This window comes from Chlorocebus sabaeus, chromosome 16, assembly GCF_047675955.1.
Source record: "Chlorocebus sabaeus isolate Y175 chromosome 16, mChlSab1.0.hap1, whole genome shotgun sequence".
Lineage (NCBI taxonomy): Eukaryota > Metazoa > Chordata > Mammalia > Primates > Cercopithecidae > Chlorocebus > Chlorocebus sabaeus.
The window spans coordinates 15,942,937-15,964,075 of NC_132919.1; the positions used below are offsets into that span (position 1 = coordinate 15,942,937).

The following is a 21,139-nucleotide window of genomic DNA, read 5'->3' on the forward strand; positions in this document are numbered from 1 at the left end:
AGAATGGAAAGGGGGATTTACCTTTAATAGGTGGAGAGGTCACCTCCTGTGTTGTAATACTGAGAAAGGTGGAGAAGATGGGTGCACCTGCAGGTCAGTTGAGGGCAGGAAGATTGAGGCCACTATTATGATAGCTGCCATATTTTCTAAAATGTGAGGCAAGATCATCAGCTTATGGTGAGGGAAGAAAAAGTTGTGAGAGAGGGAAAGTTATTTTTTATGGTAGTGGAATTCAGGAGGGAAGCCATCTTGGCCTGAAGCTTTTATTGGGAAAAGTGTTTAATTATAGCTTGTGTACCTTCAGTACTTAGGACTTTTCATATTTCCTATTTTTGTTTTAGTTTAGCAAATTATGTTTAGGGATTGTTCTGTTTAATTTTTAAATTTATTGGCATACTATCCTCTGCTTATCATTTAAATGTTTATACGGATCTGAAGTGATGTGCCACTTCTTATTCCTGATACTGGTTTTTTGTGTTTTCTTTATTTTATCTTACTCAGTCTTGCTAGAGTTTATCAATCTTACTTGACTTTTTTTTTTTCTTTGAGACAGGGTCTCATTCTGTCACCCAGGCTGGAATGCAGTGGCATGATCATAGCTCACTGCAGCCTCGAACCTCTGGGCTCAAGTGATCCTCCTGCCTCATCCTCCTACATAGCTGGGATTAGAGGCACACACCACCACCTAAGATTTTTATGTTTTGTAGAGGGGTCTCACTATGTTGACCAAGATGTTCTTGAACTCCTGGGCTCAAGCTATCCTCCCACCCTGGCCTCCCAAATTGCTGGGATTTCAGATGTGAGCCACCATGCATGACATTACTTGGCTTTTAAAAACATTACTGTTTTTAGTCCTTTTTGTTTGAGTTTTATTACTTTCTGTTCTTTATTATTTTATTACATTCTTAGAGCTTAATTTGTGGATCTTTTCTAACCTCTTGAATTAGATAACTTATATCATTGATTTTCAGCTGTTCTTTTCTAATTGTTTAGGGCTCTCAGAACTGTATCACACTTTTTTATGTAGCATCTTCATAATTTTTGAGTGGAAAATATTTTATATTTCTATTGTGATATCTTTTATCCTTCAGTTATTTTTAAATGTTTTTCTTAATTTTGTGCCATTTGGGAATTTTCTAGCAATCTTATTAACTTTAATTCTATTATGGTCAGACAAGATGCTCTGAATTATGTCAGTCTTTGCAGAATTTTGTAAGTATTTTGTGCTCTTGAAAAAAATGTATAGCCTCTACGTATTAAGTACAATTTCTAGATGTGTCAGGAGATTAAGTTTGTTAATTACGTTGTTAAAATCTGTGTACTTACAGCTTATTCTATCAGTTGAGAAAGATTTTTTAAAGTCTGCTAGTGAGACTATACATTTGTTTCCTATTTAGTTCATTTAATTTTTTTATTTCTGTATTTGAAGCTATGTTATTATGTAAATACAAAGTTATAATTGTTACCTTTTTGGTAAATTGGCTTTTGTCATTATGAAGTATCTCATTTCTTAATGGTTTTTGCCTTAAAGTCAGTTTTGTCTGATGTTAATATCACTACAGCATCTTTCTTTTGGTTGTTGTTTGTATGGTATATCTTTTTTCATCTGCTCACTTTCACCTTCTGTGTATTCTTGTACTTTTTGTCTTTATTTTATAAGTAGTATGTTGTTAATTTTTTTTTTTGTTTGTTTGAGACTGAGTTTCGCTCTTGTCGCCCAGGTTGGAGTGCAATGACGCAATCTCGGCTCACCACAAACTCTGCCTCCTGGGTTCAAGTGATTCTCCTGCCTCAGCCTCCCAAGTAGCTGGGATTACAGGCATCTGCTACCACATCCAGCTAATTTTCTATTTTTAGTAGAGACGGGGTTTTACCATGCTGGCCAGGTTGGTCTCGATCTCTTGACCTCAAGTGATCCACCCGCCTTGGCCTCCCAAAGTACTGGGATTACAGGCGTGAGCCACTGCGCCTGGCCTATTGTTAATATTTTAACCAATCTGACAGTTCCTGTCTTTTGGAGTGTTCAGTCTATTTATACATAGTACATTTACATTTAACTGTGAAAGCATTTTGCCCATTCTGTATTCTTTTTCTTTCCATTCATGCCTTCCTTTAGATTTATCACCTTTTATTGTTCTATTTGCCCTCTCTGATCACTTGGTAATCGTAACATTTTAAATTATTTGTTCAATGATTAACCCTGAGATGAAAGTCTGCATCCGTGATTCAATAGTTATATATAGGTTTTACCCTCTTCCCAAGCAATAAAAGGATCTTAGAACAGCTTATTCCATTTAACCTCACATACATTATTGAAATTATGTATTTTAATTCTATATATGTCAAATCACGTAAAATATTATTATTATGCTTTATGCAGTCAATGTTCATTTAAACTTACCCACGTTTTTGCCTTTCCTTTCTCTTTGTTTTTTTCAAGGCTGAGCTTGTATCTGAGATTATTTTTCTTCTGCCTAAAAAACACTCTTTAATGTTTCCTTTTACTCAGATATACTTGTGCCATACTCTCTTTTGTTTTTCTTTTTTATTTTTTTCTTTTGAGATGGAGTTTTGCTCTTGTTGCCCAGGCTGGAGTGCAATGCACGATCTTGGCTCACTACAACCTCCATATCCCAGGTTCAAGCGATTCTCCTTCCTCAGCCTCCCAGGTAGCTGGGATTGCAAGCATATGCCACCATGCCAGGCTAATTTTGTATTTTTAGTAGAGACGGGGTTTCTCCATGTTGGTCAGGCCAGTCTCGAATTCCTAGCCTCATGAGATCTGCCTGCCTCGACCTCCCAAAGTGCTGGGATTACAGGCGTGAGCCACCATGCCTAGCCTCTTCTCTTTTTTTTCCTAAAAATATTTTCATTTGACCTTCATTTTGGGAGGATATTTTTGGTAAGCTTGGAATTTTAGATTTGCATTTACATTCTTTCAGCATTTCAAAGGTATCATTTGTTGTTTTCTGTCTTATGTAGAACCTGTTGAGAAGTGAACCATCTGTCTAAACTTTTATATAAAAGGCAAGGCAGCAACATTTTCAGCTTTGCTGGATCATAAGGACTCTCTGCTGCAACTACTCCACTCTGCCATTTTAGCACCAAGGAATCCATAGGCAACACATTAACCAAGTAGTGTGGTTGTACTCCACTAAAACTTCACTTATGGACTCTGAAATTTGAATTTCATACATTTTTAATGTGTCACAGCATCATTCTTTTCATATATTTTTCAACCACTTTAAATGTAAAATTTGGCCAGGCGTGGTGGCTCATGCTTGTAATCCCAGCACTTTGGGAGGCCAAGGCAGGCAGATCACTTGAGGCCAGGAGTTTGAGACCAGCCTGGGCAACATGGTGAAACCCCGTCTCTACTAAAAATACAAATTTTAGTTAGGCATGGTGGCACTGGCCTGTAATCCCAGCTACTCAGAAGGCAGAGGCACAAGAATCACTTGAACCCAGGAGGCGGAGGTTGCAGTGAGCTGAGATTGCCCACTGCACGCCAGCCTGGGTGACAGAGTAAGACTCGGTCTCAAAATAAGTAAGAAAGTAAATAAATAAATAAATAAATAAAATATAAAAAATCATTCTTATCTTGCTGGCTATACAGAAACAGACAATGGGCCAAATTGGTTATAATTTGTAACCTCTGATCTAATTGTTGCTCCTTAGAGGACATCTGTCTTTGACCAGGTGTTGGGAGGCCGAGGTGGGTGGATCACTTGGGGTCAGGCGTTTAAGACAAGCCTGGGAAACATGGCAAAATCTCATGTCTACTAAAAATACAAAAATTAGCCGGGCATTGTGGCACCCACCTGTAATCCTATCCACTGCACTCCAACCTGGGCGACAGAGCAAGACTCTGTTTTTTTAAAAAAAAACAAAAACAAAAAACAAAACCGGATATCTCTCTCTCTTTTTTTTTTTTTTTTTTTGAGATGGAGTCTAGCTCTGTCGCCCAGGCTGGAGTACAGTGGCGTGATCTCAGCTCACTGCAAACTCTGCCTCCCGGGTTCAAGTGATTCTCCTGCCTCAGCCTCCTGAGTAGCTGGGACTACAGGCACCCACCACCATGCTCAGCTAATTTTTGTATTTTTGGTAGAGACGGGGTCTCACTGTATTGGCCAGGCTGATCTCGAAGTCCTGACCTCAGGTGATCCGCCCACCTTGGCCTCCGAAAGTGCTGGGATTACAGGCATAAGCCACCGTTCCTGGCCCTGTCTCTCTTTTTTTGGCTGCTTTTAAGAGTTTAGTTTTCAATGGTTTTACTACTGTATACTTTAGTATAGTTTTCTTCATCTTTCTCATGCTGAAGATTCATTTGGCTTCTATGATTTGTGACTTGATTTTTTTTTTTATCTGTTGTGGAAAATTCTAATACATTGTTTCTTTGACTTAGCTTCTCTCCATTCTCTCTCACTTCTCTTTTTAACCTTCTAGGACTCTGGTTACATCTGTGATAGACCTTTTCACCCTATCCTGGATGTCTCCTTTTCTAATGTTTGCAAGTTTTTCATTATTTTTCTGCTTTCCAACTTCATATTCTTTTGGCCTTTTACATTTATTATTAGTTTCTGAATTCCAAATTGGTGCTACACATGTTTTCTATAGCTTTTCTTCTTCTTTTATTTTATTTATTTATTTATTTATTTATTTATTTATTTGAGATGGAGTGTCTCTCTGTCGCCCAGGCTGGAGTGCAGTGGTACAATCCCAGCTCCCTACAACCTCCGCCTCCTGACCTCCTGACCGGGTTCAAGCAATTTTCCTTCCTCAGCCTCCCGAGTAGCTGGGATTACAAGCGTGTGCCACCACACCCAGCTAATTTTTGTGTTGAGGTGGGGTTTCACCATGTTGGCCAGGCTGGTCTCGAACCCCTGACCCCAGGTGATCCGCCCACCTCGGCCTCCCAAAGTGCTGGGATTACAGGCATGAGCCACCATGCCCGGCCTTCTTTTATTTATTTATTTATTTATTTGAGACAGGGTTTCACTTTGTCACCCAGGCTGTAGTGCAGTGTAGATCATAGCTCACTGTAGCTTCAACCTCCTGGGCTTCAGGGATCTTCCAGGTTTAGCCTTCCAAATATTTAGGACTACAAGTGTGTGCCACCATGCCCAGCTCATTTTTAATTTTTTGTAGAGATGGGGTCACTGTGTTGCCAAAGCTGGTCTTAAACTCCTGGGCTCAAGCAGTCTTCCTGCCTCAGCCTCCCAAAGTGCTGGGATTACAGGCATGAGCCACCACACTCAGCCTTATAGCTTTTTTTCTGACAGCAAAAGTTTTGTTTTCTTTTATCAGATATTGGCAATATAATATCCTACGACAGCAAAAAATATGCTCAAACTAATTAAAACTATTTAAAAGTAAGAGTGATAAATAGCAACAACATGACAAAATATTAATTTAAATGTTATAAAAGTAAAATAACGTAGACAAATCATACTGTTTAAAAATGAGTTTTAAAATCATCAAATTGGCTGGGCACAGTGGCTCACATCTGTAACCCCAGCACTTTGGAAGGCCGAGGAGGGTGGATCACTTGAGGCCAGGAGTTGGAGACCATCCTGGCCAACATAGCAAAATACTTTCTCTACTAAAAATAAGAAAAATTAGCTGGGTGTGGTGGTGCATGCCTGTAATTCCAACTACTTCAGAAGCTGAAGCACAGGAATCGCTTGAACCCAGGAGGTGGAGATTGCAGTGAACTGAGATTGTGCCACTGTATTCCAGCCTGGGCAACACAGTGAGACACTGCCTCAAAACAAAAAAAAAGTCATAAAACCATTCTACCATCAACAAGAGTTTTTATTGAACTTATATTTAAACATTGAGGCATAATTACCTGAAAATGAATTAGGCCGGGCGCGGTGGCTCAAGCCTGTAATCCCAGCACTTTGGGAGGCTGAGACGGGCGGATCACAAGGTCAGGAGATCAAGACCATCCTGGCTATCACGGTGAAACCCCGTCTCTACTAAAAATACAAAAAATTAGCCGGGCGCGGTGGTGGGCGCCTGTAGTCCCAGCTACTCGGGAGGCTGAGGCAGGAGAATGGCGTGAACCCGGGAGGCGGAGCTTGCAGTGAGCTGAGATCCGGCCACTGCACTCCAGCCTGGGCGGCAGAGCGAGACTCCTTCTCAAAAAAAAAAAAAAAAAAAAAGAAGTTTTAAAAAGCATTAAAGTGTCTTAAAAATAAAATATTAAATTGCATACACAAACACATTGTTAAGACCAGTATCCCACAGTGTAATTTGTAATGAATTTTTGACAAACTGGCAGAAAAGTTCTTAGGGCCATAAAAAAGTTGTTAAATCTACCCTTAATTAAATAATAATTATCACTATATGAAATAGTAAGTATAAATATTAACTTTTGATTAGTTTGTTGTTTAGCTCTTTTTGAAAATCAAAGTGTTTTTTTCCATAAAAGTTTTATTAAAAGGTATATACAAAGACTTGAATAAACTATTCTGCCAGTGAAATTTGAGAAAGCCCTCACAACAAAGCTAGTCAATCAAGAATGAGAACAAATAGAGGCCAAGCATGGTGGCTCATGCCTGTAATCCCAGCACTTTGGGAGGCTGAGGTGGGTGGATCACCTGAGGTCAGGAGTTCAAGACCAGCCTGGCCAACATGGCAAAACCCCATCTTTACTAAAAATACAAAAATTAGCTGGCCGTGGTGGCACATGCCTGTTGTCCCACCTACTCAGGAGGCTGAGACAGGAGAATTGCTTGAACCCAGGAGGCGGAGGTTGCAGTGAGCCGAGAGCGCACCATTGCACTCTAGCCTGGGTGTCACAGCACGACTCTGTCTCAAAAAAATAAAAAAAGAACAAATAGAAAGTATGGTTGGGGACTAATGTCTGGTTTGTGGAGTAAATAGCAGGAGAGTATGACAGTGTTTGAGCTTGTCAAAAGTTGAAGAATACCATCTAAAATAGTTGGCTCTAAACCACAAATGGACTTTTTTATTGGGGGAACCTGCCCCAGATAATTTGACGTGGGTTCTTTTCTATTTCTTTAAGTGTCGGCCAGTCTGAGAAATAAAGGGAAAGAGTACAAAAGAGAGAAATTGTAAAGCTGGGTGTCTGGGGGAGACATCACATGTCAGCAGGTTCCGTGATGCCCCCTAAGCTGCAAAATGAGCAAGTTTTTATTAGTGATTTTCAAAAGGGGAGGGAGTGTACGAATAGGGTGTGGGTCACAGAGATCACATGCTTAAGGGCAACAAAAGATCACAAGGCAGGAAGTCAGGGTGAGATCACAAGGTCAGGGCAAAACTAGAATCACTAATGAACTTCTGTGTCCCGCTGTGTACACATTGTCATTGATAAACATTTTGACAGGGTTCAAGAGTAGAGAACCGGTCTGACTAGAATTTGCCAGGCTGGAATTTCTTCATCCTAGCAAGCCGGGGGTGCTGCAGGAGACTAGGGCATGTTTCATCCCTATCTACATCTGCATAAAGACAGACACTCCCAGGGAGGCCATTTCAGAGGCCTTCCCTGGGAATGTATTCTTTTCCCAGGGCTGTTAATTATTAATATTCCTTACTGGGGAAAGAATTCAGCGATACTTCTCTTACCTGTTTTCAGTAATAAGAGAAATATGGCTCTGTCCTGCCCAGCCTACAGGCAGCCAGACTTTAAGGTTATCTCCCCTGTTCCTTGAAAATCGCTGTTATCCTGTTCTTAAGGTGTCCAGATTTGATATTGTTCAAACACACATGCTCTGTAAACAATTTGTGCAGTTAACACAATCATCACAAGGTCCTGAGGCAACATTCATCCTCAGCTTACGAAGATGGTGGGATTAAGAGATTAAAGACAGGTATAGGAAATCACAAAAGTATTGGTTGGAGAAGTGATAAATGTCCATGACGTCTTCACATTCTGCCAGGGCTTCAGTCAGTCCCTCCATTAGAGGTCCCTGACTTCCTGCAACACTTTTTTTTTTTTTTTTTTTGAGGCAGTCTTGCTCTGTCACCCAGGGTAGACTGTAGTGACACAATCTTGGCTCACTGCAACCTCCACCTCCTGGAATCAAGCAGTCCTCCCACCTCAGCGTCACAAGTAACTGGGACTACAGGTGCACACCATCATGCCTGGCTAATTTTTGTATTTTTTTTGTAGAGACAGTGTTTTGCTATATTGCCTAGACTGGTCTCGAACTCCTGAGCTCAAGCAATTCTCTCACCTTGGCCTCCCAAAGTGCTGAGATTATAGGCATGAGCCACTGTGCCCAGCTGAATGGACTTTTTTAACAGGAAAGTTTCAGTGAATTTTCTACTTTAGTTTTTGCCAAACCAGCCTCCCTTAACCCTACCTTCTTCTCGCTAGAAAACAAGTCAGTGTGAAAGCAATTAAAACCATATATTCATTATCCATGTATTTATTATTTTTATTGTTCTGTTTAGTGAGATTGCTCCAGCTTAGGAAAGGAATTACTTGATTTATCTCTTTTTTATTCCAGACATGGAGCCCAAACCTGCAACCAAGAATGCTACACGAACAAAGGATATATCTGAAGATTTATCACAGGATGCCGTACTAGAGAAACTTACGGAGAATGGTCTGTGGGATTCCAGAGTGGAAGGGTTATGGAAATGGAATGATAGGATATTGAGATTACAAAATAATCAGGAGAATCATTTGAGTCAAAGAATAATTCCACTCAAGAAGACTCCCACTAGTCAAAGAGGCTTTAGATTTGAATCTATTCTTATTCCAGAACCAGGCATTGCCACCGAAGAGCTTCACAGCAGATGCCAAACACAAGAGGAAAATTTCACAGAGAATTTAAATTTGGTTATAGATACCCGTTTGGGGAAGATAATTTGTAAGGAGATGAAAGGCAGCAAAGCCATAAGGCAGACTTCAGAACTTACTTTGGGGAAAAAATCCAATAATAAGGAAAAACCCTACAAATGTGGTACATGCGAAAAGGCCTTTCGTTATAGGTCATTGCTCATTCAACATCAAAGAACTCATACTAAAGAAAAACCTTATGAATGTAATGAATGTGGGAAAACATTCAGCCAGCCTTCATATCTCAGTCAGCACAAAAAAATCCACACTGGAGAAAAATCCTGTAAATGTAATGAATGTGGAAAGGCCTTCATTGCTTCCTCATCACTTATGGTACATCAGAGAATTCACACTAAAGAGAAACCTTATCAGTGTAATGTGTGTGGGAAATCTTTTAGCCAGTGTGCCTGTCTTAATCAGCACCAGAGAATTCAAACTGGAGAGAAACCCTATAAATGTAATGAATGCGGGAAAGCTTTTAGTGATAAATCAAAACTTGCAAGACATCAGGAAACTCACAATGGTGAGAAACCCTACAAATGTGATGACTGTGGGAAAGCCTTTAGGAACAAGTCATATCTTAGTGTACATCAGAAGACCCACACTGAAGAGAAACCGTATCAGCGCAATGAGTGTGGGAAGTCTTTTAAGAACACCACAATTTTTAATGTGCATCAGAGGATTCATACTGGAGAGAAACCTTTTAGATGTAATGAATGTGGAAAAGCCTATAGAAGTAATTCAAGCCTTATCGTACATATAAGAACTCACACTGGGGAAAAACCCTATGAATGTAATGAATGTGGGAAAGCATTCAACCGCATTGCAAATTTCACAGAACATCAGCGAATTCACACAGGAGAAAAACCCTATAAATGTAATGAATGTGGGAAAGCATTCATTAATTATTCATGCCTTACTGTGCACCACAGAATGCATACAGGAGAGAAACCTTATAAATGTAATGAATGTGGAAAGGCATTCATGCGTTCTTCTTCGCTAATTATACATCAGCGTATTCATACTGAAGAGAAACCTTACCTGTGCAATGAATGTGGGGAGTCTTTCAGAATAAAATCACACTTAACTGTACATCAGAGAATTCACACTGGAGAGAAACCATATAAATGTACTGACTGCGAGAGGGCCTTCACCAAAATGGTACATCTCAAGGAGCATCAGAAAATTCATACTGGAGTGAAACCCTGTAAATGTTATGAGTGTGGAAAGTCCTTTAGGACTAAATCATACCTTATTGTACATCAGAGAACCCATACTGGGGAAAAACCATATAAATGTAATGAATGTGAGAAAGCCTTCACTAATACATCACAGCTTACTGTGCACCAACGAACGCATACTGGAGAGAAGCCCTATAAATGTAATGAATGTGGAAAGGTTTTCACAAGTAACTCAGGCTTTAATACACATCAAAGAACACATACTGGAGAGAAACCATTTAAATGTAATGACTGTGGGAAAGCATTTAGCCAGATGGCACATGTCACAGAACATCAGAAAATCCATAGTGGAGAGAAGCCCTATAAGTGTGATGTCTGTGGAAAAGCCTTCAGGAGGGGTTCTTACCTTACAGTGCATTGGAGAACACACACTGGAGAAAAACCCTACACCTGTAAGGAATGTGGAAAGGGTTGTATTACTCTATCACAGCTAACCCTACATCAGAGAATTCATACCGGGGAGATGCCCTATAAATGTGAAGAATGTGGAAAAGCCTTCAGAACTAACTCAGACTTTACTGTACACTTGAGGATGCATACTGGAGAAAAACCCTATAAATGTAATGAATGTGGAAAAGCCTATAGAAGTAATTCAAGCCTTGTCGTACATATAAGAACTCACACTGGGGAAAAACCCTATGAATGTAATGAATGTGGGAAAGCATTCAACCGCATTGCAAATTTCACAGAACATCAGCGAATTCACACAGGAGAAAAACCCTATAAATGTAATGAATGTGGGAAAGCATTCATTAATTATTCATGCCTTACTGTGCACCACAGAATGCATACAGGAGAGAAACCTTATAAATGTAATGAATGTGGAAAGGCCTTCATGCGTTCTTCTTCTCTAATTATACATCAGCGTATTCATACTGAAGAGAAACCTTACCTGTGCAATGAATGTGGGGAGTCTTTCAGAATAAAATCACACTTAACTGTACATCAGAGAATTCACACTGGAGAGAAACCATATAAATGTACTGACTGCGAGAGGGCCTTCACCAAAATGGTACATCTCAAGGAACATCAGAAAATTCATACTGGAGTGAAACCCTATAAATGTTATGACTGTGGAAAGTCCTTTAGGACTAAATCATGCCTTATTGTACATCAGAGGACCCATACTGGGGAAAAACCATATAAATGTAATGAATGTGGGAAAGCATTCAACCGCATTGCAAATTTCACAGAACATCAGCGAATTCACACAGGAGAAAAACCCTATAAATGTAATGAATGTGGGAAAGCATTCATTAATTATTCATGCCTTACTGTGCACCACAGAATGCATACAGGAGAGAAACCTTATAAATGTAATGAATGTGGAAAGGCATTCATGCGTCCTTCTTCGCTAATTATACATCAGCGTATTCATACTGAAGAGAAACCTTACCTGTGCAATGAATGTGGGGAGTCTTTCAGAATAAAATCACACTTAACTGTACATCAGAGAATTCACACTGGAGAGAAACCATATAAATGTACTGACTGCGAGAGGGCCTTCACCAAAATGGTACATCTCAAGGAGCATCAGAAAATTCATACTGGAGTGAAACCCTGTAAATGTTATGAGTGTGGAAAGTCCTTTAGGACTAAATCATACCTTATTGTACATCAGAGAACCCATACTGGGGAAAAACCATATAAATGTAATGAATGTGAGAAAGCCTTCACTAATACATCACAGCTTACTGTGCACCAACGAACGCATACTGGAGAGAAGCCCTATAAATGTAATGAATGTGGAAAGGTTTTCACAAGTAACTCAGGCTTTAATACACATCAAAGAACACATACTGGAGAGAAACCATTTAAATGTAATGACTGTGGGAAAGCATTTAGCCAGATGGCACATGTCACAGAACATCAGAAAATCCATAGTGGAGAGAAGCCCTATAAGTGTGATGTCTGTGGAAAAGCCTTCAGGAGGGGTTCTTACCTTACAGTGCATTGGAGAACACACACTGGAGAAAAACCCTACACCTGTAAGGAATGTGGAAAGGGTTGTATTACTCTATCACGGCTAACCCTACATCAGAGAATTCATACTGGGGAGAGGCCCTATAAATGTGAAGAATGTGGAAAAGCCTTCAGAACTAACTCAGACTTTACTGTACACTTGAGGATGCATACTGGAGAAAAACCCTATAAATGTAATGAATGTGGAAAAGCCTTCAGGAGTAGTTCAGGCCTTACTCTACATCAAAGAATACATCAGAGAGAAAGTAAATTAATATAAAGAACAATAAGTCATTCACCTAGATGTCAACTCCACAAGATGAATCTTATAAACTGTATTTTATGAATATAGGAAAATCTTCATTAGGAATTCATCAGAAAGTATATAGAGAAACTATAAACAATTATGTGGGAAATCATTTTTTTTTAAAATTTATTTATTATTATTAAACTTCAAATTGTAGGGTACATGTGCACAATGTGCAGGTTTGCTACATATGTATACTTGTGCCATGTTGGTGTGCTGCACCCATCAACTCGTCATTTACATCAGGTATAACTCCCAATGCAATCCCTCCCCCCTCCCCCCTCCCCATGATAGGCCCCGGTGTGTGATGTTCCCCTTCCCGAGTCCAAGTGATCTCATTGTTCAGTTCCCACCTACGAGTGAGAACATGCGGTGTTTGGTTTTCTGTTCTTGTGATAGTTTGCTAAGAATGATGGTTTCCAGCTGCATCCATGTCCCTACAAAGGACACAAACTCATCCTTTTTTATGGCTGCATAGTATTCCATGGTGTATATGTGCCACATTTTCTTAATCCAATCTGTCACTGATGGACATTTGGGTTGATTCCAAGTCTTTGCTATTGTGAATAGTGCTGCAATAAACATACGTGTGCATGTGTCCTTATAGCAGCATAATTTATAATCCTTTGGGTATATACCCAGTAATGGGATGGCTGGGTCATATGGTACATCTAGTTAATAACATTAAATCTTAGAAGTTATAAGGAAACTCTCACTAGAGGAAAATAATGAACAAATGAAAGCCTTCATCCAGATTTCATACATTACTCATTTAACAAATTATCATTGGTTAATTGCCTATATATGTATTCACCTATATTTCTATTCATTTATCTGTCTTATAAACCTGGAGGTGCTTTTTATATATTTTAGATATTAATCCTTTGTCATGATGTAGCAGATGTGTTTCTTAATCTAGCATTTGTCTTTATACTTTATAGTAATGGCACAACATTTTTATCAGAAAATATTTATATCATTTCCTTTTTAGATTTTTTATTTACTCATTTTACTTAAAAGAGATCTCCTTAATCCCAGGTTATACATAGTATCCTAAATTTATTTTTAAGATTTTTATGATTTTATTTTTTACACTTAAGTCTTTAATTCCTCTGGACTGGATGGTTCTTCATAGGAGAGCAACTGTAGGTGATCATTATCCTATGAAAAGATTTCGAACCTCAAAATTACTCAGGGAAATGCAAATTGAAATGCTCAGTGAGATGAAACTTTCCCTTCATGGATTTGGCAGAAATTAAGAGATCTTTTGCTATTGGGATTTGGGAAACCATGTACTATTACCTAAAGGTTATATAACATACTTCCACCAGCAGTCCAATAATATATATTGAAAAGTTTAAAACATACTCTTAGACCCAGCAGTCTCACTTTTGGGATCTGTCCCATAGAAATAAAAGCGGCATCAATGCATAAGAATATAAATAAACATGTTTGTTGAAGTATTGTTTGTAGAGGGGGGCAAAGCCCCAACTGCAAACAAATGAATGCCTATTAATAGAGAAATGGTTAGATAAATTCTGACATATGCTTATTATGGAACAGTGTGAGAGTAATTTTAAAAATGAACTATATCTATACTAGCTGATTTCACTGTATTTCCACAATGTATTGATAAATAATTGCTTTATAACAGAAATGTATATATACAATATATCATTTTTGTTAAAATAATCACACCCATTTATTTTGTTTTTATGTGTGTGTGGTTAGATGCACATGGAGACAGGTATGGAAGAATATACACCAGGCTGTTAATATTGATTACCTTGAGGGGAGTGAGAAAAGGAGAATTAGCAATAAGGGGAGGGGAGACTATAAAAACAGAAAAATGTAAATGCTGCATGTATGGTATGAAACTATATATGTAATATTATGTATTTATGTGAACTTTTGAGAGAGATGAATGAAAGGATGGTCTCCAAAAAATTTATGATGGTTATTTCTGTTTTAGTGGAGTATCAGATTTTTTTGTTTTTACTTTCTTTTCTGTGTTCTTAAGTTAATTTTTTTCTTTGCAATGAACCTGTAATATTTACATAAAAAGGAAAAATCTTTTTGTTGTGCATTTTATTTATTGGACACCTTCAATGTGCCAGGACCTACCCTCAGTGCCGGATGTACAATGAGGGGGAGAGGTGCTCATGCATCTGAGAGCATGGAAGTTGGTTCTGATGTTACCTAAATTCCAAAAAAAGTTACTTAGCACCTTATTCCTACCACCCACTGAGTTTCCTTTGTAGGAGGTGATAGAAATTCCAGAAAGATGAAAAATATGTCCAAGAATATCTCGAACTTCTGCCCAGGCTGTAGACCAGAAGACCACAAGCCTCAGAAAGAAGTTCCACTTTCAACATGTCACCAAAGAAAAGGTCATAATGGCAACAGCAGGTGTCTTTATGGAAGAGGCTATGTAAAGCCTCTGAACTTTTCATGATGAAGTGTAGAGAGAGAAAATAGCCAATAACTCCCAAGTCTATAAATGAGGGCTTGGAAGTTCTGGGAACACTATGAAATACTTCTGCTAGGAGGGGCCTAGGGTAACAATGGGAACCCAGAAGCTGTGTCCCTAATACCAGAAAGCCCTTAACAGACCACACACCTGACATCCAAAAAGAGCAAGGCATGATGAGTTACACTTCAGGGAGGCTAAGAAAATCAAATACCTATTTCACGATGCCAGGGTAAATATGTATTTAACATTGGGAAGGAGGTAAAGGATGAATGATGTGAATTATCTTCCATCATGAATGAACAGTTTGACATTCTGGTTAAAATGACCATTTTTGATTGAGGTTTAATAGTGAAACCTATTAACTATTACTAAGAGACCCGTCCTCATTGAGGATAGTTAATGTGCCACTTTCTGAGTGAAAAGTTTGAGAGACCTTTAAGAAGCTCTGCTGTCACAGAGTTGACATGGCATAATGCAACTCTGTTGGTCCCTCCATTCTGCCTCCAAATCCTCACTACATCTAAACCCTTCCTCCCATTCCTGCCTTAGAGGGAAGCGCTTCAAGAAGAGGAACATGGTCAGCAGGTTCAAATGACAAAAGAACTGAAAAGTATCCACTGGGTAAGGGGCTGGGGATAACCCACACCAACCTGACGAGAGCAGTTTCAGTGGCACCGTGAGCTCCCAGGGCCTGGCTCTTGTGCATGCCGCTGTTCCATTATGGCTTTAATTTGCATTTCCTCAGTGGATAATGCTGTTGAGCCCCCCTTTCGATATGTGTTGGCTTTTTAAATATCTTCTTTGAGAAGTACCTCAAGACTTTTGCTATTTTTTAGTGGGAACTGATATTTGCTCATTTGTAGGATTCTTTATATATTCTGGAGATGGGTGTTTTTTAGATGTCTGTATTACAAATACCAAATATCTCATCTGCCGCTTACCTTTTCACTCTCCAAATGATGTCCTTTGATGAACAGAAGTTCTAAATTTTGATAAAGAATAACTTTTCTTTTGATTAGTGCTTTTTTGCCCAGTTTAAGAAATACTTTCCTAACTCAAGGTCATAAAGATGTTTTTCTACATTCTCTTCCACATATCTACTATTTAATGCGTATGATCCATCTGAAATTAATATTTATGTGTGGTATGGAGTAGAGGTCAAAATATTTTTCATACAAATAAGCAATTGGATCCACATCATTTATTGAAAAGGCCATCTTTCCCTCTTTCCCTTGTTTTGCAGTTGAACATTTATGATAAATCCGATGATCATGCATGTTAGGGTCTTTTGGACTATACTCTGTTTCATTGTTCTGTGCGTTTATTGTTGTAATAATACCAAGTATTTTAAATGAAAACTGATAGTACAGTTGACCTTTGAACAATTCGGGGATTAGGGGAACTGAGCCCTCACACAATCAAGTATCATTGTACAACTTTTGACCTCAAAAACTTAACTACTAATAACCTACATTTGACTAGGAGCCTTACCAATAACATAAACAGTCAATTAACATATTTTGTATATGTATTATGTACTGTATTCTTACATAAGCTAGAGAAAAAATATGATTAAGAAAATCATAAGGAAGAGAAAATAATATTTACTATTCATTAGGTAGAAGTGGATCATCATGAAGATCTTTATCCTCATCGTCTTCACGTTGAGCAGGCTAAGGTGGAGGAAGAAGAGGAGGGGATGGTCTTGCTGTCTCAGGTGGCAGAGGTAGAAGTAAACCCATGTATAAGTGATCCCACACAGTTAAAACCTGTGCTCACGGGTCAACGGTATGTTTTCTAATTTTGTTCTTGTTCAAAATTGTCACTATTTTAGGTCCTTGGCATTTTCATATACATTGTTGAATGATTTTTTTTCAATTACCCCATACCAAAAAGCTAGGATTTTGTTGGCATTACATCAGATACATAGATTAATTCTGGAAAAATGAATGTATGAACATTAATACTGAGAGATTTATGAGTATTCCAAAACATTTCATTTATATAGATACTTTAAACATTTGGGGGTTTTGTTTTTTGTTTTTGGTTTTGTTTTTTTGAGATGGAGCCTTGCTTTGTCACCCAGGCTGGAGTGCAGTGGCACAATCTCGGCTTACTGCAACCTCAGACTCCTGAGTAGCTGGGATTACAGGTGCCTGCCACCACGCCTGGCTAATTTTTTGTATTTTTTTTTTAGTAGAGATGGGATTTCCCCATGTTGGCTAGGCTGGTCTTGAACTCCTGACTTCAAGTGATCCACCCGCCTCCGGAACTGACCTCAAAATTTCACCAATTTTTATATTTTTGCAATGTTTTGCAATTTTTTCAATTATAGAAGTTACTGTATTTTTTCAATTGTAGAAGTTTTGTTAGATTAGTACTATGTATTTGATGATGTTGATGCTATAAATGCTATTATTTTAATTTCATTTTCTGATTGTTGCCACAGTATAGGTATACGGTATATCATATATATATATGGAATAGATTTTTAAAGTTGATCTTATATCCATTAACCTTGCTAAATTCACTTATTTATAATCGTTCATTCTTTTTCACATTCTGTGTACACAGTATGTCATCTGTGGTAAAGTCAGTTTTACATCATTCTTTATAATCTTTATACCACGTTTTTCTTGCTTTATTGCACTGGCTAGGACCTCCAGAAATAGGATTTGTAGACATCCTTGCCTTTTTCCCAGAATCTAAAGGAAAACAAAACATTTTACCATTTGGTATGACTTGAAGTGTAAATTTTAGATAGTCTCTATCACTCAAATTACTTTTCTGAGGTTTGTTATCAGGATGGGTGTAGAATTTCATCAAATACATTTTTTGCCACTATTGAGATGCTTATAGTTTTTCATTCTGTTAATGTGTTTAAATTATGTGGTTTGATTTTAAACATTTAAAAATTGTCATAAAATACACATAAAATTTATAATCCTAGCCATTATTATGTGTACAGTTCAGTGCTATTAAGTCATATTGTGCAACTATCCATCTCCAGAATCTGTTTCATCTTAGAAAGCTGAAACTGAATACCCATTAAACAATGACTCTCCATTCCCCACTTCACCCCCTAAACCCTGGAAACCACCATCCTACTTTCTGTCTGTATGAATTTGACTGCTCTAGATACCTCGTATAAGTAGAATCATACAGTATTTGTCCTTTGGTAACTGGCTTATTTCCCTTAGCATAATGTCCTCAAGATTCATCTATACAAATTGATTTTTAGATATTAAAGCAATTTGCATTCCTGGAATAGATTTCATTTGGTCATTGTGGGTAATATTTTTAATATGTTATTGAATTAAATTTGTCAAAATTTTGTATAGGATTTTGTGTCTATGTCCATATTTTCTGTGTTTTCTTTCTTGTAATAACCTTGTTTGACTTTGTAGCAGAATTATGGACTCATAACATGAGTTGAGAATTCCCTTTATTTTGTTTTTGGTTTTTTGTTTGTTTGTTTTTGGTCCTCCGGAAGAGTGTGGGTAAGATGTGTAAGATTGGTATTATTGGTTTTGGTGTCATTTGCTATAATTTTGTGTGTAAAAATTACCAGAGTAACACCTGGGAAAATTTTTGTTGGAAAAATTTTAACTATGTATTCAATGATTTGATAGACATAGGATTAATCAGATTTTTTATCTCGTGTACATTTTGGTAAATTCTTTTAAAAATTATGTCCATATAATTTCACCAAAATATCTAATTACTGGCTTTAAATGGTTTATAGTATCTGTTCTGTTTTTAATATCTTTAGGATCTAAAGTGATGTTCCCTTCTTCAGTCCTGGTGTTGGTAATTTATGTACTCTCTTTTTGTTTTCTTGATTAGGTTTTCTAGGACTTAACATTTAATTTTTTTAAAAAAAAAACCCACCTACTTTTATAGAGCTAATTTCTTTTTTACTAATTTATGCTCCTTTATTTTCTTCTATGTATTTTATTTGGGTGTGATTTATTGGGGTTTTTTTCTAGCTTCTTGGAATGAAATCTTAGATAAGCAATGTTCAATTCTTTTTTGCTAATATTTGTGTTTAACACTATACATTTCTTTAAAGTACCTATTTAGCTGTATCAAATAGATTTTATCACCTTTATTGAGACATAAATTATATATAATAATTTGTACCCAGTTTAACTTTACATTTTGATAAATTTTGGCAAACTTATACACCTGTATAGCCACCACCACAATCAAACAACATTTTCATCAACCCCAAAATTTCCTGTATTCTTTCCCAGACAATACTTCCCACCTCTGACTCCAAGAAACCATAAATCTACTTTTTGTCAGTATAGATTAGAATTATCTTTTCTAGACTTTCATATAAATGGAATGATACAGCATACTCTCCTGTGTCTGCCTTCTTTCTCTCAGCATAAAGTTTTGAGATCCCTTAATTTGGTGTGTGTCAGTGTTTCATTCTCTTATTGCCGAGTAGCATACCATTATATTAATATATGACCACAGTTGATTAACTCACTCGATGATGGACAGTTGTTTCCAGTTTGGGGTTATGATGAATAAATCTGCTATGAACAGTCATATACAACTTTTCGTGTAGACATATTTTTTTCATTTATATTGCATCAATTTCTAGGTTTGGAGTTGCTAGTTCATATGATAAATATATGTAAAACTTTATAAGAAACAGCCGGTTGTTTTCCAAAGTATTTGTACCATTTTACAACCCACCAACAATGTATGATTGTTTCAGGTACTTTCAGCCTTGCCAACTGAATTGTCAGGTTTTGTTGTTGTTGTTGTTGTTGTTGTTGTTGTTTGAGACAGAGTCTCACTCTTTCACCCAGGCTGGAGTGGAGTGCAGTGGCGAGATCTTGGCTCACTGCAACCTCTGCCTCCTGGGCTCAAGCAATTCTTCTGCCTCAGCCTTCCAAGTAGCTGGGACTACAGGTGTGTGCCACCACACCCTGCTAATTTTTTGTATTTTTAGTAGAGACGGGGTTTCACCATGTTAGCCAGGATGGGCTCGATCTCCTGACCTCATGATCTGCCCGCCTTGACTTCCCAAAAAGTGCTGAGATTACAGGCGTGAGACACCAAGCCCGGCTGGTTTTTTTTTTTTTTTAAAGCATCTAAAATAAAATGACATCCCATTGTCTTCAGTTTCCAGAGTTTCTACTAAAAAGGCTGTTGTGAATTGTGAGTCCCATTGTTTTCTTTTTCTGTAGCTGCTTGTCAGATTTTCTCTTTGCTGTTAGCTGTCATAGGTTTTACTGCAATGTGCCTGTGTGTGCAGGGGTTTTCTTTGCTTTTGACTCATACTGAGGGTTTGTAGAGCTTTTTGTGATAGTGTTATGATGTCTTTCATCAGCGTGGGGAAATTCTCACCCGGGTTTCTTCAAATATTGCTTTACCTCGTTTTCTCTGTCTCTAATTCTAGGTTTCCAGTTATAGATAGCTTAGGACTTTTCATCATGTTCCAGATGGCTCTTACAGTTTTCTGTATCTCCCGTTCTTCTTTATCTATCTGTGCATCAACCTGGGTACTTTCCACTTACCTGTATTTCTGCTATTATCTTGTTTTTAATCTATTAAAACCATATTTTTAATTATTCATTTTAATCAGATGTTTTATTTCTGGAATCTTAGTACTCTTTTATATGGATTCTATTTATTTGCTAAAATTCTTCCTTCTTTTTTCTTTTTTGAATATATTATTTATTTTAAATAATATTTATTTTAAAATCCTTGGGTGTTAACTGCCATAAATGAATTGCTTTTGGGTATGTTGCTATCTGGCCAGTAGATTATTTCTTTTCCCCTGCATGACTTCTAACATTTCATTTGATGACAAACATTATAGTTGAAAAAATTATAGATATTCCTGACTTATCTTCCTCTAAATAGAGCTAAGTCTTATTTTAGCAGAGAGCTAAAATACCAGTAGATCACGCTGATCAACTACAGATGGTCCCCAACTAATGATGGTTTGACTCACAATTTTGCAACCTTACGATGGTTTATTGGGGTACTAAATGTATTTTTGACTTATTTTCAACTTAAGGCGGGTTTATTGGAATGTAATTGCATTGTAAGTCAAAGGACATCGTGCCTTTACATGGTTGTGTTCCTGATAAGCAGCATCCGCGGCCTGGGAATCAAGGAATGTAAACAGGAGAGTCCTTGCCCACCATCACTCCCAGCTGCCCAGCTGAGGGTTATGTACTTCCCTATCCCACAAACCTCCATTCTGTAGGTTTAGAGGGTGAAACAATTCCCTTGGGAAACACATCAAGAGTTCTTTTGAGCTGTAAACTACAGCTGCTGCCAAGGAACCAGCCAGCAAGCAGAGGAGTCACCAT

At 37.8% G+C, this 21,139-nt stretch overlaps 1 protein-coding gene across 1 annotated transcript in view; it reads left to right on the forward strand.

Moving 5' to 3' along the window:
- LOC119620356 (uncharacterized) overlaps positions 1–18,141 on the forward strand; it is a 47,431-nt gene extending 29,290 nt beyond the window's left edge. The window contains exon 6 of the mRNA XM_037987911.2: positions 8,481–18,141. Within this exon, the coding sequence (XP_037843839.2) occupies positions 8,481–12,298 (3,818 nt within the window). The 3' untranslated portion in view covers positions 12,299–18,141. The remainder of the gene's footprint in view (positions 1–8,480) is intronic.
- Positions 18,142–21,139: the final 2,998 nt, after the last annotated feature.